This window comes from Bufo bufo, chromosome 2 (assembly GCF_905171765.1).
Source record: "Bufo bufo chromosome 2, aBufBuf1.1, whole genome shotgun sequence".
Classification (NCBI taxonomy): Eukaryota; Metazoa; Chordata; class Amphibia; order Anura; family Bufonidae; genus Bufo; species Bufo bufo.
This window is the reverse complement of record NC_053390.1, coordinates 506,380,542-506,399,281: the sequence shown is the minus strand read 5'-3', so window position 1 is coordinate 506,399,281 and position 18,740 is coordinate 506,380,542. Positions and strand designations below refer to the sequence as shown.

Sequence of the window (18,740 nt, the reverse complement as noted above, 5' to 3'; positions counted from 1 at the left end):
ATCTTTAGTCTTCTATGTTTACTATTTGTGGTTGATCAAAAAATAAAGTTTCACCTTGATGCCATTAAATAGCTCATACAATGGCAAAAAGACTATTATAAAAACCAAGCGTTTCTGTTTTATGATAGATTTTTTTTAATACTGTCAATGCAAAATCATTTATCTGTGATATTCTCCCTAAACAACCAGAGACATTTGTAAAGATTTTGCACCCCCCTCCCCATTTCTTTTAGTTCTTTATCCTATGTTTATTTTAAGGCATTATGGTAGGCTGGGATTTAGCACCTAATTTATATTCTTTTTAGGTATTTTGCCACTTTCTTCTATACACAAGATATACCCCATCAATGTACTTAATGAATGAGGTTGCTATGAAATAATATTAATGTGTAGTAACCTTTTTTGTGGAGAAGAGAGTTCTAGCACTACATGAAAACATGTAGTCTTAGAATTTCCCCAGTGTGAGCCACAGTACTCCCATTGCCCACTATACCCCCTCTCTATTACCATCCACAGTACTACACCAGTATCAGCCATAATGCCGCCACATTGCCAGACACAGTCCCCCTAAACGTGAGATGCATTACACCGCAGCGAAGCCACTATACCCCCTCATTGTCAGCCACAAGCCACATTATGCCTAGGGAGCAACCACATTGCCAACCACAATGACCTCACAGTGGCAGCCAATATGAATATGTTGCAGCCTCCTCTCTTATTTTCATATCAAAAGACAACTAAACGTTTGCCTTTCTTCTCCTGTACCAGAAGTTGGCACAAGAGCACGAACTTCTGGCTTGAAAGACTACTTCTGCCAGGAGAGAGATGAGCAAAATCTTTGTTACACCACAACTTTGCATATACCAGGCCTATTTTGACATCAGGACACACTGATTATAAATTAATTAATTGGAAATGAAAATTTATTTTCAGATGAAGATATTTAGTTAAGCAGCGCATAATTTATAAATATTTTTGGGAGGAATCCAGAATACTTCGGAGGGAACACTGAAGGAAAATTTAGGGGAAAGAAAGTGCTTTCAGCTGGAATGTCCTTTTTATCTGATGTAGAGGAAAGACACAACAAACAAATAACAAAGAGTGCCAAACATTATCTGAATGCCTGAATGCACAGTGTAATTGCAGGCTGTGGTGTGAACATACAGCAATTCTAAATATGTGCACTAATTGTTTTACTGAAATGATGGCAATAAAACAGTGTAATGTCACTTTAACGGCAGACACTTATATAAACTCTTGAGTACCTGCATTTCATGAAATCCCATGGTCTTTACAACTTTGGAGGAGCATTGTTCCAATAACAATTGAACTGTTTATTTTCCACAGACCCCCCCCCCCCCCCAACTTTATGGCCAGTTTTATGGATATTTACAGTGCCTTAAAAAAAGTATTCATACTCCTTGAACTTTTCCAATTTTTTTCACATTATACCCACGAACTTAAATGTATTTTATTAGGATCTTATGTAATAGACCAACACAAAGTAGCAAGTAAGTGTGAAGTGAAAAGAAAATGATACATGGTTTTCAAAATTTTTAATAAATAAAAATCTGAAAAGTGTGGCCTGCATTTATATTCAGTCTCCTGTACTCTGATACTCCTAAATAAAATCCACTGTGACCAATTGCCTTCAGAAGTCAGTTAATTAATAAATAGTCACCCTGTGTGTAATTTATTCTCAATACAGCTGTTTTGTGAAGGCCTCAGAGGTTTGTTAGTGACCCTTAGTGATCAAACATCATTATGAAAACCAAGGAACACACCAGACAGGTCAGGGATAAAGTTGCAGAGAAGTATAAAACATGGTTAGGTTATTAAAAAATACATCTCATGGAGCACTGTTCAATCCATCACCCGAAAATGGACGGAGTATGGCCCAACTGAAAACCTACCAAGACATAGCTTTCCACCTAAACTGACCACCCAGGCAAGGAGAACACTAATTAGAGAAGCAGCCAAGAGGCCCAAGAGGTCACTCTGGAGGAGCTGCAGAGATCCACAGCACAGGAGAGAGAATCTGTTTTTGAAAACAATCCATAAGAAGTCCTATTTTAAGTTTGCCACAACCGATGTAGTGGACACAGCAAACATGTGAAAGAAGGTGCTCTCATTAGATGAGACCAAAGTTGAACTTGGCCAAAACACTATGTGTGGCAGAAATCTAACACTGCACATCACCCTGAACACACAATCCCCACCGTGAAAAATGGTGGTGGCAGGATCATGCTTTGGGGATTCTTTTCTTCAGCAGGGACAGGGAAGCTGGTCAGAGTTTATGTGAATATGGATGGAGCAAAATACAGGGCAATCCTTGAGGAAAACCTGGTAGAGGTTGCAAAAGACTTGAGACTGGGATGGAGCTTTACCTTCCAGCAGGACAACAACCCTAAACATACAGCCAGAGCTATAATGGAATGGTTTAGATCAAAGCATATTCATGTGTTAGAATGGCCCAGTCAAAGCCCAGACCTAAATCCCATTGAGAATCTGTGGCAAGATTTGAAAATTGTTGTTCAAACATGTTCTCAACCCAATCTGACTGAGCTTGAGCTATTTTGCAAATAAGAATGGGCAAACATTTCAGCCTCTAGATGCGCAAAACTGGTATATACATACCAGAAAAGACTTACAGCTGTAATTGCAGTGGTCCTACAAAGTACAGACTTTTTGCATGCCACACATTTTTTAAGATTTTTATTTATTAGAAATTTCGAAAACCACGTATCATTTTCTTCCCACATACTTGCTACTCTGCTAATCTATCACATAAAATCCCAATAAAATATGTTTAAGTTTGTGGGTGTAATGTGAAAAATGTGAAAAAGTTCAAGAAGTATGAATGCATTTTTCAAAGCACTGTAAATGGAGAAAGACCCATGACTCGAGATGAGACGAACAATTTATATAGATTTCTTTCTAATTCTGTGTGGTATAGTTTTCACCAAAAAGTGCTAATATTGTCCTTCAAATCCATACTACGGAATTGTTATTCTATAAAGTAAAATTTAAAATGGTCACAAAGGGTCCTCTGCCTTGGAGGACTCACCACTTTCATGAATTGCATAAAGAGAGTATTTCAGTTGGAACTGTGTAATACTTCATTTCTCCTATGGTGGCACTGCGGGAAAATTAACACTTGATGGGTTGCTCTACAACTGATGACAATGAGACACTATGCGATGAGTTTAAAATGTGACCCTTAAAAAAAAAAAAAATTAAGTCCAGCCCTATTAAATAATAAAAATTTTCATGTGTGTGGTAGGTTACATTTTCAATGCTGTGGATAGAGATCAGTCAAATGTGGTCAAAATATAAAATGCAAATATTATATATGCTAATAATGTAGGTTAGAACATTCCACATATAGACCCTTGAGACTTTTCTGTGGTTCTGGTGACTTTTTAGGAATTTCTGGCAAACGTATTAATGTCATATTATAGGACACATTTTTAATAAGAAGCAGCTGCAAGTATGTAGTCATAACATACATAGAGTCAACAATGCTTAAGTTTCATTTAGATGTTTCCCTGAGGACATGATTAACACTGTAAAACCTACGATAATATTTCATTGTGTTGCAGATAAAAGTTATAAGCTAGATCACAATTTTCCCATGTAAACCTAAATTTGATGCGGTCATCGTCAGTTTTCATAAACTATAATAGACTAAAATCGGAGGCATTTTTAGGACAGAGCATATGATTTGCTGCCATGTTTTATTTTATTTTTTTTAGATCAAAGACCATGATAATTAAAATAATATCAAAAACAGGTACACTGTGTTATGCCAAGTGAAGAGTATTGATTTTAGTTGGAACTGTGTAATACTTCATTTCTCCTATGGTGGCACTACGGGAAAATGAACACTTGATGGGTTGCTCTACAACTGATGACAATGAGACACTCTGCGATGAGTTTAAAATGTGACCCTTTAAAAAAAAAACTTTAAGTCCAGCCCTATTAAATAATTAAATTTTTCATGTGTGTGGTAGGTTCCATTTTCAATGCTGTGGATAGAGATCAGTCAAATGTGGTCAAAATATAAACTGCAAATATTATATATGCTAATAATGTAGGTTAGAACATTATGTATCAGACCATGTAATAAGTTTAACACAATGTATCCGTTTTTCCAAAAAATGATTGACTGACTTGGGAAGTAATGTAAATCTGTGTATTTTTGGTGATATGTAACTTTTTAGAAAGCTCACACTAGACATCAAGGCTTTATTACAAATGTGTCTGGATTAATACCATAAGGATTGGTCAGACTGGAATACATGCCAGGATGGAACACTAACATGCCCCAGAAGGATCAACCACATCAGAAAGACAATTCGAAGGGTTTCATGTAGTAAGTTGGAACTTAACATAAATACATAAATTCAGGAAAACTACTCCAGCTCTTTGCACTATTCTTTGGAAGTCTTTGATGTCTACGCCCAAGTAAAACAGGGTATTTCTGATAATTTACTGAATGTGCAGATTCTAGTAAGACCAGAACTGGGTGCAGTACAATGTAAACACTGTCCAATGGTACATTTAGTAAAATGAACCCTGACGATGAAGTGTTGGAAACAATTCGTGGTTGCGAATGTGAGAATTAGACGTTAGTCTACACTGTCTTTACTTTACAAACATTACTAAAATGCTTTATAATTGCTACTCTTAATATTGTACCTGAATGCAACAGGGTACTAAAGCCTTCTTTTAATTGTACAGTTTTCCCCAATAAACTAAAGGTCTCTTTACACTGGCTGAGAATCGGCCAGATAATTGCTAACAAGCGTGATGATCTGCTGGTGTAAAGGTGCCACCAATTACCTGATGAACAAGCGAAATGCTCGTTCACCATATATGATTGTTTGTGCAGACACCATAATCATTGTTTGCCGTTCTATTGTACCGTCTAAACACGATGTGCTGTTGGCATCTGATAAAACATGGCAATATTTTTCTAATAGATTCACATGGAAAAACTACTGGATGTTTCAATATGACATTAAAGGCATAAGAAGGCAAAGTAGGAGCCCATGAAGACTATGGCCTCTATATTATGGCTATGTGGAGACGTAATATGCTGAGATGGCCTCAAAGTCTTTTGTGGATTAATGTGTTAACAGATTGCTAGCTGAATCTGAAAGCGCTGGGAAAAAGTGCATTGGGAGTGGAATGTATTAAGACTGGAGTTTGTTACAAACCCTGCTGACGTACGATGCACCGGAATTATTATGAGGTAATAATTCTGGTGCATCTCTGGGAGTCCTGTATGCCAGAAAATGAAATCTACACCAGCAAGGATGATACATTCTTCCCTGGTTCTTATAGATCATGTTGCATCCTAATAAAATCTTGAATTTTAAAGACTATTGATGTTGGCCAACAATAAATCATCACTGTAATATGTGCAATATTAGGAGAAAGTATCACTTCAATAATAAACTCAACACTAAAATACATTTTATCCAATGCTGATCAACAGTGTTCTAGTATTCTTAGTAATGTGCTTGCCTCCGCCCTTAATCTTCCATGAAAGGGTCACATTCCATTGGCTTACTTTGTGATTGCTTGGGAGGACATTACTGTGTCATGAAATACCTAATTTGCTGCACTTGTCTGGAGGTCAAATATCACAACCTTTGTGGACAGTCTCTAACCAAAGAGCACTTACAACTGGTTACTTACAATACATGTCTCAGGCATATTTTTGAGGACCCGTGGCCCAATGAAATTAACTATTAATACCTTGTTGTTAGATGTAACAAGATTTTCTGTTCAGACTTAAAGCCACACATTGTCGAGATGGTTTCTTTGTAAAATTAATTACTGCTAGACATTAACATTCTTCTAGTATTGCAAAATGGAAGCATTACTCAAGATAGAGATATCTTAGGGGTACTGCAGCAATATTGGCAATTTTACTTGTCCAAGGAAAATTGGCTTCCATAGTATATGACTTGCTAAAACGAGTTAAAGAATTAACTAAAGTTGATAATTCAAGGTCTTTTCTATGAGTAAGTTCACCCTTTCTCCATCCTTCTATGGATATGCCTTATGCAGCTGCATAGAAATGGGGTTTTCACTGGTACCTTTAATAAAAAATAGTAGTGTCTACTAGAATACTTGTAAGGAGCTACACTGATTCTTATCCATGTCTCACAATTACTAGTATATGACATGGCACAATGGTGAATGACTTTCTGGAGAGCCATAAATAAGGTGTTCTATGGTCAGCACCATGAATATATTATTGAGGCTCAATATACTCATCTTACAGAGACTTCTCTGTTGTTGGTGTCTGACTGTGGATGACCCATAAATGAAAAGTACTCTTAGATAAAGGAGGAACCTTGAAGTATTGCTACTATTTGGCATTTACCCTTTCCAATCAAATAAATTTTTATAAATTTAAAAAATATAGATACTTATTATTAAAGTACTTTGTATTAACTACAAATTCAAAGTCACGTGTTTGAATTTATATAATATTTTTACTTATAGGATTCTTGAAGGCATATGATTAGCCTGAACACTGAAAACATGTAATAGACAAAACAAAACATTTTAAGAAGAAAGATTGTATTTACAAGACAATTACAATTTCATATATACACATAGGGGTAGGAATTTTAAGCCATGTGAGCTTCACCTCACAAAGGCCCTGCAATTTCTTCCAATAATTCTGCAAGTTCTCAAAAAGGAACATTCTGGATACTTTCATGTATCTTCAGTTCTTTGTGTTGTAGCTATTTTCCATATCTCAAACAACATTACTGTAGAGCCTAGGTAGGAAAGCAGCAAAGTTGGATCTTTAGTCATACTGATATCGCTGAAAGATCTTTTAATTGCTCATATACTGCAGACTTCAGTTTTCTAAACAACTTGTCTTTCATGGACAGCCTGTGAAGGTTATCATTCAGGGTGTCATAAGTTAGAAGACAAAGTAACAGGTTTATCCAGGAATTTGATATTTATGGCCTATGCTCAGGATAAGTCATCAGTATAAGATTGACGGGGGTCCAACTACTGGAACCCCCACCGATCAGCTTTTTGAAGTAGCAGCTGCACACACAGTGGTTCTGTGGTCTCTTTACAGCTTACCAAGCACAACACTGTACATTCTATAGTAGCTGTGCTTGGTTTTTCAGTTCAGTCCCATTCACTTGAATGGAACCAAAGTGCACCTAGGCCATGTTATGATGTACAGTGACATCACTGGCCTAGGAAGAGGTCTAAGTGCTCACTGAGTGCTCAATTGATTGGAGAGTATCATGGGTGTTGGACTCCCACTGATGTGTCTTCAAGGGTCTCCAGATCCATATTCCACGAGACACAAACCAGAGTAGTACCTGCACTGATTTTAGTCCTTGAGGAAAAACAGAAGTTTAATTTGCACTAGGCCTGTGTGCTGTCCATGTACAATGTGTTTCATACACAAACAGCACACAGAAAACATGGGTGTTTGAATCAGGCCATAAAAAGCAAAAAGTGCAACATTTTTATAAATGTGCATGCAGAACTGTGTTGCATTTTGTATGTGATGGGCTTAAACTAGGTCAACAGCTTTGATTAGAAGTAAACCATAAAGTCCTATGTGACAAGGCCTACTAGATTACTTAACCATACTCATTATAGAAGCAGACAAAACATAGAGGCAGACAACAAAGCACTACTGAGAACTTTTTGTGATTTCAGTATCTAACTGATGGATGCAGTAAAGGATGTAGCTAAACAGACTTGGGTCTTGATCAAAATGTTTCCAGATTTTCTAGTGTACTTGTCTATAAAAAAACATGACAAAATGTAGTTTTTTTTCTATATTTGAAATATCAATGGAGTGCTGCCTCTTTTTTGGAAAGCTACAACTGTCTAAGGTCTGAGGATTATTTGAACCTGACTTCACCAACAAGTGCTGCTGTCCTTTTTTTGTGTTTTATATATATATATATATATATATATATATATATATACGATATATACTGTATACCTATTTTATAACACATAGGTTCTACCGATCGCTGTCACACTTTCTCTTCTTGCTGTAGGAGATTGAATTAAGACAGGCCCATACACTTCTATTAAAGGGGTTGTCCGGGTTCAGAGCTGAACCCGGACATATTCCCATTTTCACCTCGGCAGCCCCCCGACTTGAGCATCGGAGTAGTTCATGCTCCGATGCTCTCCTTTGCCCTGCGCTAAATCGCGCAGGGCAAAGGCATTTTTTGGAGAACCGGTGACGTACTGGGGCTCTCCATGGTGCTGCCAGGAAGCCCAGTGATGTCACCGGCACTGATGGGCGGGATTTAGCGCTGCCCTAGCCAGTAAAACGGCTAGGGCAGCACTAAAGCCCGCCCATCAGAGCCGGTGATGTCACCGAACACACTGCCGGGCGGAAGTTTCCGCCCGGCAGTGTGTTATTGAAAACAAAAGAGACCTTGCCCTGCTCGATCTAGTGCAGGGCAAGGGAGCTCATCGGAGCATGAGATGTTCCGATGCCAACATCAGGGGGGCTGCCTGGGTGAAAATAAGGGTATGTCCGGGTTCAGCTCTGAACCCGGACAACCCCTTTAAGCCTGTCTCCTGCAATGAGGAAAAATAAATATGCGAGTGCTTCTCTTTCCTCGTTCTAGCAATCAGTGAGTGTCTCAGCAAGATGACTCCCATTGTTCAAAACTTTTGATATGTCTCTATGATCTACAAAAGTTTTCTAAAAACTCAGTCAACCTATAATGCTAGCTTATATCACTTACCATACCATTTCAAATTATGCCTCTGGAATGAAAGTGCTTAGGCCAATTCTAGGTTCCAGTACAATAAGAGCATTGAAGTTATACATATGGGACTGACATTGTATATTCAACAATACCTTCTTTGTAATTGCAATGCAGACAGTCATCCTGCAGAGTGAGACTGATGGAGACAACATTTTCAATAAGTAAACTAACGTTTGAAACTGCAGACAATCCAAAATGAGACTGCCTTTCTGCTAAAAAGAACTGAGAGAAGTAGACCATTTTATCCCACTGCTCCACCCTAGCCTGATGTTCAGCAGATACATTTAATACACATGTAAATGTTTCCAGGTGTAATGACTGCATACAGCAAGACTGTTTTAACAGCCTCGCTGGGGATCACCATGCTTATGGAATAGAAATCATTTGGCACCGTTGCTGGAAAAGTTTGAGGCATTTGTGAAAGTTTTTAGGGTTGGAGTCAGCACAGAACAGACATGGCTTCAGAAAGGTGTAGACCTGACTGGTTTCTTTAGTCCCTGATGTCATAGGGAACCAGTCCTTGTGCGATTTACAGAGCTTTCACACTTTTGTAGCATAATTTGAGATTGCTTTGTAAACTGTATTGCATTTAGAATTACTCATGCTATCTTTTGGAAAATATATTCAGTAAACCGGTGACCAGAAGTATGCAAAGTCTGCAGCAAAGAGAATTATAGAATGAAAGGAGTTTTCCAAGATTCTGATCTAGAAGGCCTATCCTAAGGATAGGTCATCAATATCAGATTGGCTGGGTTCCGACTTCTGGCACCCCCGCCAATCAGATGTTTGAAGAGGCCACGACGCTTCACATATTAGCATGATTGTTAGTAGTCACAAAACTTTGCTCACCTAACTCATACAATATGGGATATACCTAAATTTCTAATACCAATACATAAATTCTCATAAAACAATCCTATTTCATAAACAGCCTGCAGATTTCACTCAGACTTTAGGGACATCTAGATGGTGCAAGGAGCAGCGTTCCTTCCTGACAATCGACTGCTCTTGGAGGCAAAGAACTACGATTACATGCAACAATCACCTCCACAGTGTAAGGATGAGCAATGGCTGCTGCTATCATTTGATCCCATGCCAAATCATTGTTCCTGAGCAGCAGAGTTCTGTTTTTAGACAGCACGATCTACTGCCTAGGAACGGTGATTGGGGTGTCTGCAGCTCAGATCATTTCCCATATACTAACGTTTCGCTCGTTTAACAGGTGATCTGCAGCACCTTTAAGACGGCAGGTTATTGGGAACAAGTGTTTGTAGGAATGTTCATTTCCGATAATTGGCCTGAACATCCGGCTGTGTAAATCCAGCTTTAGGGGTGGGCTGACCATTATGTCAATAGGGCAATGCCTGAAGTCCCATGGCTAGTGGGGGCTCTCTGGCTCTAGTTACTATACTTCTGAAAGTGCAGGACTGAAAAAAACAAACAAATGCATGACAGCAGTAGTGGTTGATAAGGGGCCCATGACTTTTAATACCCAATGACCCAGATTACACTCACTCCACGCTTAGAACACCTAAATATCTATCAATAATATAACAAATTATTATACAACCAACTTTTGGGGTCTATCATTTGCAGATGCAGAATTAGCAAATATTTAACAATGTATGTAACTTAATGATAGATTTGCTTAATGATTAAAGTGGAAGGGGGGGCTCTGAACAGGTGGCAATGGCTGCTTTTTCCCCTCTTAGCAGTGAAGAGAGCTGAAGTTCTTTTATCTGGTCTAGAACATCAGCTCAGGCTTGGACAACTACTGACCGCAGTGCCATCAGCAATTTTCCTTACTATGAAAAATACATAGAACTTGCATTTATATAGACTTTTAGAAATGTGTATTGGGTGGAGATGGTCTTCATTACTTGGAAGACAATGAGCAGCAATAGAGCAGCTATGTAAAAGTTCTTTTACATTTTTACAATAGTTGTTGACATGTAATGAGACAATAAAGTTGGCCATCAGACACAACTATTCAGTTTTAAACTCGCTATAGTAAAAGATGAGCCACTGACAGAAACGTCTGACAAAAGCTTAATATATCAGCAGGACAAAGGATAACTATGCTGAACTCCAACATGCCTTGCTCTCTCGTTGTTTGCGATTTATGGACAGTTGGGAGATCAGACACACTTTAGATTGTCTACCATCATTTGTGTAATGAGTTTGTACAGCTTACGGGGCACTTACATCTGAAAGGTCTATTTTTTAACTCATTCATAGAAATTATTATTTTTTGTCTATTTTTCTTTTTCATTTTGGCAGTGCTATTCCATTGAATGAAAAACAAAATATTGTCCACTTTTAGCAGTTAAAAAAGAGAGATAAAATCCTATATAGATAGGTAATCCATTGTCAGTTTACTGCTGCTGTGAAGGGAAGATTTTATGTGCTAGTATAATAGTAGATCTAGAACTGGGATGACAGTATGACAGCTCTATTGTTCTCCTGATAGACCCAGATACAGATGGACACAGAAAAGGATTTTACTTATCAGTGTAATGTCAAATGCTCTGGGTGTGTCACCCACCCCTCCCCTTTTCTCACTGGTCGCAGTGATGGTTTAAGTGAGAAATCAGGCGAGACTGTTTGCCATACTAAAAGTCCAAACAAAAAAGTAAAAACAGCAGGACAGGAAGTGAAATACATGGAATACATGAAATCATTTCCAGTAAACCATCCATTTTTTTTTCTTTTTGTAAACACAATTACATAGAATATTCACATATAAACTCTTTATATGTGAGAAAAATGTGACGGTAGTGTCTCTTTAAAGGGAATGTGTCATCAGAAAATTACCTATATCAAGTTTATGTTAACCAAATTTATATTGTTTAACATTTTCCATGTCACTAAAATCCTAAAATTCTGCAGTTTTTGCACTGCTCACTAACCCTAATAATAAAAGATTTCCTGTTATGTACAGTTCACTATTCAGCTGTCGTTTCATTATCATCACAGACAGGATTACAATGACCGATATCACCTATATGTAGTTGTAGATAGCACAGGATCCACCATTCACAAAGGTGACGTAATAGCTGGTCTACTTCATCTTAACAATTCACTGAGCATGTCCAGAAAACTTTCCCACAAAAGTGAGTCAGCCGGCCAATCTCTAACTGCTGTTAACAACAGCTCAGGCAAGATAGCCGCCCCTATAATCATGTACAGAAAAATAGAATAAAAAACTGTACAATTAGAAAATAAAAACAGATTAGAAAAAAATCACTAGCTGATTTTAATTGGCAGAAAAAATATAGGTGACACATTCCCCTTAAATTAGAATATTAAAAGTTTTTATATATTGTGAAATAATATATAAACTGATATTAATTACCCTCTTAACGTGTCCTGTCCTCTCCTTCTCACCCTGAGTGCTTGTCTGTCTTCATAGCCTGCAAACCTGTCCACTTGATGGTCACCGAGTTCCAGCTGGCCCTGAGCTTGCTCTGCATACCACAGTGCTGTACATCCCAGCATAAATTTGGCCAGCCATATCCCCCCCATTATGATAGGGGTTGAAGGTTTGTCCAATTTCCCTAATTAAGTTTCTTGATTGCTTGTTACAGTTGTTCTGATGAAGGAAGAGTGACAATATTCCTGAGCATAGAGATCTCCAGTCCTGTCGCACTCCTGTAGAGGCTGAAATAGAAAAATACATTTTATTGGGTTATTAATAGGACATCCATCACAAAGGTGGACCTAGTTCTTAGTACAGATACAGTAAAGCAAAAACTATCCTAGGCTTTAATATCATGTCCCATTCTTTTTTCAGACACATTCAGGAGTATTCGCCAATGTATAACTCAGTTTAAATGCTCAAACATCCCAAAAGGACATACTAAGTGGTTACCATTAAGGATGAGCAAATCGACTTCGGATGAAACATCAGTAGTCGATTCGCTCGTCCCTAGTTACTATGAGTATCATTTTGACAATCCTCTGAGAACCAATCAAAATAATTGACTTTTATCTATTAACAATACTTTTAGCAGAAAGCTTATGTCTTCCAGACAGGGAACACATTAGGTGGAAGATAATCTTAGTTAGTAGGAATCGGGCAGATAATTTCACATTTTTCATATAAAGTATCCACCCCAAAAACATTATAGACAGCCAAATGGTGACATTACTTCCTTTTTCAGACAATTACTACTGTAAAATATAATTGGAAATGCTGCTCACAACAACATACACATGCCATTGAAGATGATGAACACCTGAAACAAATCCAATATATCCGACCACAGTTTCAGCAAATATCTGTTGGCATAACAATTTAAGTTATATATGGTCATTTTGACTCAAACCTATGCAATATGTATAGGGAGCTTTGGACAAACAAAACATGGATCATATTGAATGCTTAGACCTTTTATTTTCAATGCCCTTTTTAAGTCAATTTAGACCCTATTTAGTGATATTGTGCCCTGTCCCCTGTACACTGTATGAAGAAAGAGACGCTGAACTTTACGTAGAGCGTATGGACCACAGAGGGCCCGCAAAACAACCGGTCATGGGCAATATTTCGGTTTCAGCAGTATTAAATTTAATCGTGAGACAACGCGTTTCTTTTTTTTATAGATGAGCATATAATTTGTGTTTATCCCATATATGTTTCTTTTTTATTAACCTTCTTTTTAGACTTGATAAAGGGGACTCTAGCACCCCGAAACGCATTGTCTCACGAATATATTGAATACTGCTGAAACCAAAACATTGCCCATGATCGGTTGTTTTGTGCACCCTCTGTGGTCCATATGCTCTACGTAAAGTTCAGCATCTCTTTCTTCATACCGTTACCGAAGTGGCAGGGTGGCCCCTGCCCAAGGCGATCGGACGAATCTAGGCTGCACCAACCGTTACTCATCCATACTTGACCTTCATTGCAGTTGCGTTCAATTGATGCAACCGCAATAGGTGAGCAAACCATTTCTTTTAGTAGAAATTTGATTTGCTGAACTTACTCACCCTATGAGCGCCTTTCTCTATCCCATTGGCCACCATTTGCCCTGTACACTGTAGAAGACAGCTGACCTATTAGAATGTTTTTAGCTATTAAGATCTCAAGATATCCTGGAGGGAGTAGACCCACATACAGGAGATAGTGAGGTTGGGGGAGTTCCATAATTGAAGTATAGCCATAATGAAAAGACACAACAAAACAGTTTTAAGAGTAATGATGGAGCCACAGCTTTATCTTAAAGGATTTTTCCAGGATTATTATGTTTTTTAACAGATATATTACATTTTTATCTCATGTACATCTCCCACATGCTTTTTTTTTTCAATTTGGACTCTCCTGACCTGTTTTACCATGTAAATCACTTTGGTGTGTTTCCATCCTGTACGTAGCACTTCCTGTTGCTGCAACCAACTAAACCCATGATGCACTTCCTCCTAGATGTACTGTCTAATGTGTCTATTCTACTTTTAACCACTCCCATTGCAAAGCTAGTGCCATCCTGAGAATGGTACCAACAGTGCCTCCTGACAATGCAACCAACTGCTAAGTCTAACCAGTATTGTAGCTCTGATCGATGACATCACCACACAGTTGTCATCACTGGTTGCTTCTCTCCTACCAGCTACTAATAAAGACTCACGGTGCTCCATTTAACAATTAAAAAATGTTGTACTGCTAATAGCTCAGATATTCCGTGGTCCTTGATAAGCATAGTGGACACCTGTCCAGTTTTGCCAGTTAGCCTACGTTCACATGTCTGTCATGTCTGATATGGCAGGCTGATCCGACACCAATGCCGAATGCAATGTTCTACGTACGAAACCTGGCATTCATGCCAGAAATAAGCCGGATCACCGCCATACCCCATTATAGTCAAGTGAGATCTAGCTGTGAACTCTAGAATCAGTAGGCAATGCCAGATCTGGTGAAATCCAGCAGGCTGCTCTTTGTCGAATACTCTGTCGTAGATGTGAACAGGACGCCATTAACTATAATGGGATTCGGCCGGGATCCAGACATTTTTGGCATGAGTGCCGGATCTCAGCCGGACAAAAACAGCAGTTTACAGAAATTTCCAGCTAGCCAGGTGAACTCTGACAGGCTGTTCTCTGCCGGAACAGCCTGCTGGATCCGATAAAAGCAAGTGTGAAACTAGCCTTACTCTGCTTTAGGAAAAAAAAATTTTATTAGCATGCCACTGTTATTCAATTGACCTGCAACATTAAATTGTTCTTATTTTTCTTATTTTCAACTTTTTTAGCCTTCTGGCTCCATTCACACCTAATATTAACTTCAAAAAGGGCTTTTTGTGCATTTAGAAAAACACATTCATACCACAATATAGTGAACATAAAAAGGCAATGCAAAAATTAACTTGCTGTTGATTTTGAAGAGCTTTTTGCAAAATGAAGAGCCATGGCACAAAAATGTGAAACCCACACCACATGCTACTATTTAAAAAAAAAATAATCACTACCGGTCAAAAACACATATAAAATGCCACAAACAAAAATTAATTGTTTGAGAATGAATTGATGTTTTTCTATCCACTCATGGCACTCAATGATAAAACATATAATAAAGGCTACAAAAATGCGTTTATCAGGTCAAAAGCTGTGATTTGTAAACTCCAATTTCTTGCATACTTATTCATCTTTCTCCTGAAAGTCATGTACATGATAAACCTACATATCAAACACTGAGGTAATAAGAATTGCTCCCTTTATAATCAAGATTGGTCCAACAATTTATTTGTAGGGGTGTATGAATGAGTCAGCAAAGCGCAAGCTCTTGTTTATGGCAGTCTACAGTCTGTGAATGGACTCCATACTGCAGCCTGTGGTTTGCGGATGGAATTGCCTTATGTATGTAGATAAGTACAGATTCATTTAGTTTCTTAAAGTTAGGACTATACCCATGAAAGAAAATGAGATGAATATAATTTTGCCATCTATAAATACATAAATATGTCTATTCATACATACTCGGTCACAGTCTGGTTTCTGAGACCACATGAAGAAGTGAGCTTTTGAGATCTGCTCATATTGTGTAGTGCTTTGGGATACTATATCTATTTAGAGAGAGCACCTAAATGGAGTGCTGAATGGTGGTTGTTGTTGTGATGCTGTTCCTGTAGATTGGTGGGACCAAGTGCTGTGGGGGCTTAGCCTGACACAAGGAGTGTTGTTGGGTTGCTGGGTATTGCCGCCTGCAGGTGATTTGTTGCGGCTGTGGTGGTTGCCATGTGGCGCTGTGCCAAATTACACTAGATATCCACTCAAAAAAGGCACCTTGAAGTGGTTAGTGTGCCTATGCATTTTGATCAAAATGTATGTTAAGTGTCTCATGCAATTTATAAATAACTCTGAGAAGCAATGGATCAATGAATAGAATCCTCATCTTTTCCTCCATAGTTTGGTAATCATTTATATTTAATATACTGCCTACAACAGGAATCAGCCACCTCTGGCACTCCAGCTGTTGTGAAACTACAACTTCCAGCACGCACACTTGCTCAGCTGTTCTTGGAACAATCATATAAATGAACAGAGCATGCTGGGAGTTGCAGTTGCACAACAGCTGGGGTGCCAGAGATTGCTGCCCCCTGGCCTAGAAGATCTTCATCATGGATTTCAGTAAGTACCATTTCTTTGCATGCTATCTTAAAGGTTCAGCAGACAATTAAGTCCGCTTTTTCAGCTTTCTCTAGACAAACATGGGGACTATTTTCCCTCTTCCTTCAGTCAGTCATTTTTGTGTTATCTAAAGGATAATTCCCACCCATATGTCCATCATCATGTAATCCCTCAACAGGCCAAATGGTCCACTGGAGAATGCACATAGTGGTCGAGCTAGAATGACCTTACATGTAACATGTAACAGTATTGCTATTGAATACACTGAATTGTTATGAATTTTTTATGATCTGTTGTCCTCATTACAAAACCCATATGCATGGTTTATCCACAGAGGTCCAATTCTAATCCCTGGAACTGTAATACCATGGAAGGCAAATATGTTCCACATTAACTCCCACAGACTGTGAAAACCTTATGGTACAGGGCATGCATATCATATACTGCTATAAATCTCATTTACAACATGCAGTATAGAAGATTGTATATGGAAGTTTGAGCCTTTAAACCAACATTTCTCAAAAGGGCTGAACGAGCAAGAATTGATATGAAATGGTGTGAAAATACATAACGATTTCTATAGTAGAAAACATGTATCCTCCTTTCTGCAAAGCAGGTTCACAAATTTCATCTATATCATTCACTTAAGATATAATCATCACATCCGAATATCTTCTTATTTCCAGGCGGAATTTATTTGAAGCTAACCGGATGGCTCAGAAACAATTCACATCTGCAGGACGGCCCTGTTTTCCACTAACGGCATCAATATCTCAACTTCACTACCATTACACACAACGCGCCCTTTTTGAAAAGTTTAAAAAATCTTCTCATTCAAACTAGCAAAGATTATACAAGTGGCTGCCTGGAATTCAGCACAAGATTTTAGCATGATTTGGTATTACTATATAGGCTGATCAGTAATATAGCCGCTCATACTGTACTACATTGTCTTCAATTACTTAAGTTTCAGTGAAAAAAAAAGATAAATCTATTGTTCCTCAAAGAGAAATGAAATGGCTGGGATGGTAGGATAAGCCACCACAGAATGGTGGTAGGGATAATTGCAAGGACGACATCATATGGGAACATTTAAAAGCCGTCTAAGTACTTTATCAATAAAATAAATATTACCCCAGGAAAAAAATGCTATGTATTTTCATGCAAGTAACAAAAGGCAAATGTCTGTACTATAGAATATACACTCTGCTGTTTTCATTCATTCACATGACTGGCTACTGGGGTTATTGAATTAGTACCCATATATATTATATGAGGCACAAAAAGTGATAAAAGTCATAGAAAATAAAAGAAAGAAAATAAAGATATGAAAAAACAATGCAGGAATGTACCGTAATTCAAAACCACGGCTCCCTCCTATGCAGTGCACATATAGACAGGATATTACTAGAGAGTGGAAAAGGTGGATGGAACAAATCAAGACTTTCACTAACAAAGCGTCCTGCAGAGCACAAAAGAATTTTGGTCAATTGTGTCACTAGGAGCTATTCAAGTGACACTGCAGAGAGAAGCGTATGTGACAAGCTATTCATCAGGTCCAGCCATGGAATATTAAAGATACAGCATGGCCAGATGTTTCAGCTATGCCGTGAAATGTGATGAGAGATAACACTATGGCTAACTGCATATTATAAATCTGCTTACACACCCAAGAGAAATGTCTGCTGATAGCAGCCACCTATCTCCTCTTCTGCCTGCAGCTAGCTGCTCACATCTGGAGCTGAACAGCCTGTTTTCCTAAAATTGTTACCTTAGAAATATCAGTGCTTGCTTAAGAGGAGATCATAAGTTTTCTCAAATCAGTTAAGAAAAGGCATGCACAAATTGAGCTTAAGATGCCTTAAAATATATTGGAGATATAAGACTGATTTTCCATCTTCCTATTTGCAGAAAGAAAGTGAGAGAGAAACGGATACAAATAGAAATGTATGGATGTACCTTCAGGTCCTGGAGAGTGGTAAACTGTCCAGAGGTTCTTTTGTTTAGTGGAGACTGGACAGAAAAGAAAGGAGTAAAGTTGTGCTCCCTGGGACAAGAGCAAAAAAAAGGTAGTGCTTCACCCAATTTGGGCAGTGGGAGTGTCTTCTGGGGGGTGCAGAAAGAAGTACAAACCTCCCACATTCTTCATCCAAAAGTTTGTAACTTGAAGTAGAGGGTGGGGGAGGCAGAGAGGGAAGGGAGGGGGTAGGGAAAGGGAGTTGTAGACATTATCACCTAAAGGATTCAGTCTAGGCTCATTTCAAACCATTCCAGAACGCTTTCCACTTAAGCCAGTCCAACACTTGTATTATAAATCATGATCTG

The 18,740-nt window shown here is 38.3% G+C and overlaps 1 protein-coding gene across 1 annotated transcript in view; it reads right to left on the bottom strand.

The window, feature by feature from the left end:
- Positions 1-18,496, bottom strand: part of LOC120989621 (fibrillin-2-like) — a 159,282-nt gene extending 140,786 nt beyond the window's left edge. The window contains exons 1-2 of the mRNA XM_040417837.1: positions 18,375-18,496; positions 12,151-12,455 (exon numbers count right to left, since the gene is read on the bottom strand). Of these exons, the coding sequence (XP_040273771.1) occupies positions 12,151-12,320 (170 nt within the window). The 5' untranslated portion in view covers positions 12,321-12,455; positions 18,375-18,496. The remainder of the gene's footprint in view (positions 1-12,150; positions 12,456-18,374) is intronic.
- Between the last annotated feature and the right edge of the window lie 244 nt (positions 18,497-18,740).